Source organism: Papilio xuthus, unplaced genomic scaffold (genome assembly GCF_000836235.2).
Source record: "Papilio xuthus unplaced genomic scaffold, Pxut_1.1 DF826159.1, whole genome shotgun sequence".
NCBI classification, from domain to species: Eukaryota; Metazoa; Arthropoda; class Insecta; order Lepidoptera; family Papilionidae; genus Papilio; species Papilio xuthus.
This window is the reverse complement of record NW_013532490.1, coordinates 824038-830343: the sequence shown is the minus strand read 5'-3', so window position 1 is coordinate 830343 and position 6306 is coordinate 824038. Positions and strand designations below refer to the sequence as shown.

Here is a 6306-nt window from a genome sequence, read left to right as displayed (position 1 = left end):
AGCAGCCACCCAAGAGGCTTGACGACCTTCTCGCTGACTTTCCTGAAGCTGTGAGTTCACTTTGATAATTTATTCTTATATTTTTAAAACACTCAAAGAAACATGACAAAATATATTTTTAATAGATGTTCTAAAGGTACAAATCAATATTTATTCTCATCATCATCAGCTCAGTATACCTCCCCACTGAGTGACTCGAAGCCTACCCTAAGTTAAGGGTGATTAGGTCCTAGTCAACCACGCTGGCCAAGTGCGGGCTTATCCACTGAGCCACCTACGCTCTGCTATTTATTCTGACCACTATTTATTCCACTTCCAGAGATTCCCAACACAAAGTGATGGTGTGCGACGTCGCATAGAGACGTCAACTCGGGAGACTCGCGACACTTCCCACGTGAGCTCTACGCCCACCCCCAGCAGTGGGGTGAAGCCCACCCCCGTGGGGTCCAGCAAGAACGTGGCCGGACCCGCCGTGTACTACCCCCCGGGACACACCCCCTTCGCCCCCAAGAAAGAAGTCGCGGGATACGAAGCTAGTGTAAGTTCTTACATCTCGTAACGCTGTTAAATAATTCTTTACCATTTTTGTTTGTAAAAAAGACAATTTTGTCAAAGCGAATGTAGTCGTGGTTGTCGAAAAAACATATTTTCTTTGAAGATAAATAAAAATAATATGATTTAAATATTTTTTTTTAGTTTGATATTTATTAATCTATATTTTGTCATTGTTATTCATTTATTAGTATTACATATATGTTTTAAAAAGCATTAATAATAAATAATGATGTTCAGGCAATGCAAGGCGGAGGTGCGTACGCGTCAGGTCGCGGCATGTACGAGTACGAGTCAGGCGCCCGCAGCAAGGAGAAGCACTACGAGAAGAAGACCGCAGTGCCCGTCTGCCTGCCGCTCTGCTGCGCCATGCCCTGCGTCATATTGTAAACTGACTACAAACATACATACGCAATATATAAACATGCATTTCTAGTTTCCAGACCCAGTACAAAAGATTTAGTAAATTTATGACCCCCTTGAATTTTCTTCAATGATTTTTTTTAACCAAAATTTTGTAGCAAATTGTACATTAAAACCACATTTAACGCAATAATTCAGATTGTTTTTTAATAAAATAGACTTTTTTTTCTCTCATCATTGAATTCTTAATACTTGAGGGTCCTAACACGGTTTCTATCTATCTATCGACTCAGCCATGAGACGCCCACTGCTGGGCATAGGCCTCCCCCAACACGGTTTACCCAAATCTAACTAAAACTTAGGATAATTTTTATAATATTTCAATTTCTTCTTATTAAATACGCATTTGATATTATTAATGTAAATTTATATACAGGGTGTCCCAAAAGGTTACGTACATAGGAAGGGGGATGATAGGGGTGGTCACAAGGGTCACCAGAAAAATAAAATAAAAATTCCCCTCTGGGTAGTAAATGGCATTTTTTTAAAACTTAAAAATTTTACACCTTCTGGGGCAATTTTAATTTTCTTTCAAATCTTTGTTAGTTGTATTGTTTTTTTTTATTTCATATTGATAAAGGGTTATTGACGATAATATAATAGCTTTTTTTTTTAAATATAGCAATATTTGTAGGTCATTGGTTACAAAATTGCCCCAGAAGGTGTAAAATTTTTAAGTTTTAAAAAAATGCCATTTATTTTGTTTAATACCCAGAGGGGAATTTTTATTTTATTTTTCTGGTGACCCCTTCCTATGTACGTAACCTTTTGGGACACCCTGTATAAGTCGGTTTTATTTAGAATCTCAAATTATTAAAAAAAATGTATAACTTTAAAAAAGTTATTTAAAAAATATCTTTAAATGTTTTAAACTTGTTATAAACAATTATGTACTTTTTAGTATTTAAGTATCTTAACGTTGGTTTCTGAGACCAAAATCTCTGCGTAAAATATATCGTACTTGTCATTATCTACGATTAAAGACATAACAATATAATAATAAATAATAGACCGAGGTGGAAAAAGTTGCTGGACCAAGCCAAGGCCCACAAAGGGCTGTAGAGCTAGCAGAAGAAGAAGAAGAAAGACATAACAATATGTTTTAAATTCAGATTTTGATATCAGAAACCCACGGTTAATGAATTTTCATTTTCTGACAAAGATATAAAAGTTAACTTATATTGATTATATACGTTTTTATATTAATTATTTACTATCCATATATATGTAACCTATAAAGTGTTTTATACAAGTTTGACAATCTACAGTCGACTTTTGAAATGTCATTTTATAATGTCAATGTCACTTAACACCAACAGAAGGGCTCATAATTTTATTCGATGTAAAATATTTTATTAAAAAAAACTAACATTTTAAATGTTTATATATCGATGAGTTTCTATAAAGATGTGTAATTTAACTAAAAATTTATAATATAAAGATTTATACGATTAAGCTCTGCTTGGTATTTCGTGCATCCACTTTGAAGCGATTCCATAACGAACTCTAAATATATTGAACTGACGCTCGACAATCACGTGACTTATCGATAGTTATTGTCAGTTCTAAACCTTCTTGAAGTTATGGAATCGCTTCGAATCGAATGCACTTTGTCTAGTTCCGATGAATAAAAGCAAGAAAAATAATTTAAAAAAAAATATATAAGTAAAAGTGCCATTTTTAATCATAACCAGTTGGGCGAATGTAAATTATATGTTTATTAATAAATGTTATTAACTTGTAGTGTTTATTTTATTTCCTAACCAGCTATCGCCCACGTAACCGTCCACAGGAAATTAAAAAAAAAACTTAAAAGTAGCCTTCGCTTTCTTCCAAATTATGTTCTACATCTACGCCAAATTCATCAAAACCCGTTGAGCCGTTCTACAGATACCTTCAAACAAACATCCATCCATCCTAACATTAAGCATTTATAATATTAGACATTTACGGTGTCTTAGGTCTTCATATAAATTTAGGGGAATAAAACAGTTTATCGTAATAAAAACACATATATTTTGCTTTTATATTTTACCAAAACTTCGGATCAAGTCCAACAAGGCAGTCTGCGGGTAGGTCTCCGACTACAAGCTCTGCGCCCGGCGCGCCTCGCCTCTTGCTTTACGTCAAGTTTAATGGATTCATTTATTAACCAAGAAATAAAACAACAAACTACTGTACAGAAAATACAACATCACATCACTTTGAGTTCAAAAATACAGATAATAAAACATTACCGTAAAATTCCACTGCCTTGTTAGTGCATATTGTTGTCTCTTTTTCGTTAAGGGGAGTGAAAGAGATGGCAATATATTACAAATGTCAAGACATTGGAGTTCTATTGTAAGCAAAGCAGCGTAAATCTGTGCACAAATATTTTATGCGCCAGCGCATATTATGGATTATGTAACAATTTCATAAAAAAAAACATTTAAATAAGACATAGACAAAAATATAGACATTAAAACAAATGCACGAATAATAGTACAATTTTTCAAGAAAAGTCTTTAACAGACAACCTTAAGAAAATAAAATGAATTCATATAAATCAAATAATTAATTTTAACTCAAAATGTCCACTTAAAATAACTATTATAAGCAACAAAAAAAAACAATTACGCGTTTTAAAAATTAGCACCAATTGTAACGAAAGAACATTAAATAATTGACATTTTCAAAGAGTATTGGACACTTTAAATATTAATACTGTCATAAATACAAATTATAAAATACAAAATGGAATTTAAAATTAAATACAACCAAAAAAAACAATTTATTTTTTTAATCGACCTGAGTCGCAAGTTCTAAGTTGATACGCTAATGAGCCTTGATATGCAATAACTAAACTCTATAAATGGATGGGCAATTGCTTGAAAATTACCGTTTTAGCTTCGTTCCGATATAAACGTATCTGTCGATATTACGTGTCATTTAATTCTATGTTTATTATTAGTTCGAATCCTCACCACCGCTACAAATCTTTACCATCAGCGCCAAAATGGCGGTAATCAAATAGGAACAAAATACTGTATCTTATAGCCAGTCCACTTTTAGGGGTGTCACTGTGTGCAATAGTAAGGTCTATTTAAAATTGCTGGCAACCTCAACATGGAATTTAAAAAAAATAAGATTTACTTTTGCATAAATAAACTACTACCAAGTCCTACCAAAATCAGTACACCGATTTCAGAGATTACTCGGATTTTCGGACAGACAAATTTAAATTTACTTTTTTATATAGACACTGCATTGTTATTAACTGCATAGAAATATATTTAAATATCTTAATCCAAACACAACATTTAGAAACTTAACAACTATCTTTTTTGGCACTAAGAAAGCAAAAGCAAACATTTATTATGATTTGTGACATCATAGGATGTTTTGAGGACGAAAGAGGTTATGTGTATTAAAAAAAAAAGTAAAAAAAAAGGTCTTGTATTAATCTGTTCCAAGACTTTTGAATTTGGAATGACACATATCAGTTTCAAGTAATAATTTCCTATATTCTTTTTTGGTATTTGACATAATATAAATATGGTTGTCCTTATTGACCTTGTATTATTAAACATTATATCTTTTTAGGCATTTTCATTTTTAATATTCATAATCAACCTATGTATGAAAAATATGTAAAATTTTTCGAATCTTTGGGTATCTGAGCAAAATTTTTACCACCACGATTATCACATGTAATTTTTTAAACATGACAAATATTTACAACAATTATGTCCCGATCGAGTTAAAAGAATAACCAAAACGCCAACAAGGAGTTTGAATGTTTTAAAATATATTTAAACAAACCCATATCAAATTACTATGAGATTGTGATGTATCAAAATTGAGCAAAATAGAGATTCTTCATCTCTGCCTATATAATAATGTAAATTTGTACGACAAATTTAAGAAAACATTTTAAAAACAAAACATAGAACCTTCTTTGACAAATTTTACTTAAATACAGTATGTTTCATTCTTTAGAAATGAGTAAAGAACAAACATAAGTAATTTAAAAAAATTATATATATTGCAATTAACCCAGTATTAATATTGCAACAGCAATTGAGTTTACACTGGTTATACTTGTATGAAAACATTAATCATCTCATTTGTATTAAAAAAAAAAGTGGCAGAGAAACCTCACATTTTTATATTGAAAATTTATGTTCATATGTATAGAATGAATCCATTAAACTTTGACCATGTGTTAACACGTCTCATAACAAAACATTGTACTCATGTAACAAAAAACTCAAAAGATATAAATATAGAGACGTGAATCTTTCGCGATGGCGCGGCGCTAAACGCTACATAAAAATAATTACCCTTAAGCTCGGAGCACAGGCCCAAAGGTACAAGAAACTTTGCCCGCTGAACAAAAATTAAAAAAAAAAAGTTTGACATTTGACAGATTTGACATAACACAGGGCTGGCAACCAACTAAATGCATAATATAAATCGTAATTTCTGTCTACGTTTCAAAATTATCACAGTTCTTCGAAAACAATCATAAAATGTTTAATGTAGTTTTTTTTGTAGGAAAATATATGCTTTAAATGTTTCTAAATTATTTGACACATCACAGGTTAAAGGTTTTGTTGCCAGCCCTGCTCATGTTGTACGCAAACTATATTGCAATATGAAGCGGGGAATAACTTTTATTAGCCCATATGTAGGCATTATATTAAATTTACCCTTTTTTCTTTGATTAGAGCACTTAAGGTAGATATATTTTGAAACAGTCAGTTGTACAATGGTCATAGAACAATTACAATTTCAAGGTTATCATAAATCACTTCATCTGACACTCGACTCCATGACAGCAATAATATATATGTATAATATACAATTGGAACTCCTATTATTATTAATTACCTAATTTCTCTTCATAAATCACATTCGGTAACAAGATAAATCAATATGCAACAGTCTAGAGATATTTTTGTCTTTCGTTTTATATGATAAAGTGTGGAGCGCAGCTGAGAGAATGTATAGAGCAGCGCGGAGAGCACTGCGCGGTATCACAACGACTGAGAGAACGACGCCTCCGCTTATAAACGATTAAAAAATAAATACGTGACTAAAAACACATCGGCGCCAACCGGACACCGTATCGACGTCCCCGCCCATTTCATTCCTAACTACATTCGCTAACTTAAACTGTATGTACATATTCGAGCGCTCACACGGACTAACCAACACTTTTATATACATCGGTTACCCTTAAAACTAACGTAAGGACACTTGGAACACAGCGAGACAACGGAAGCTTTGGTCGAGCGGCCGCGGACCGGGGGGCGTTTGGCACGTGGCGCCGCGCGGCCCGGGGAC

At 32.7% G+C, this 6306-nt stretch overlaps 1 protein-coding gene across 1 annotated transcript in view; it reads left to right on the top strand.

The window, feature by feature from the left end:
- Positions 1–1032, top strand: part of LOC106123068 (uncharacterized) — a 32489-nt gene extending 31457 nt beyond the window's left edge. Inside the window, exons 20-22 of the mRNA XM_013319203.1 lie at positions 6–50; positions 320–538; positions 793–1032. Of these exons, the coding sequence (XP_013174657.1) occupies positions 6–50; positions 320–538; positions 793–942 (414 nt within the window). The 3' untranslated portion in view covers positions 943–1032. The remainder of the gene's footprint in view (positions 1–5; positions 51–319; positions 539–792) is intronic.
- The last annotated feature ends 5274 nt before the right edge of the window (positions 1033–6306 follow it).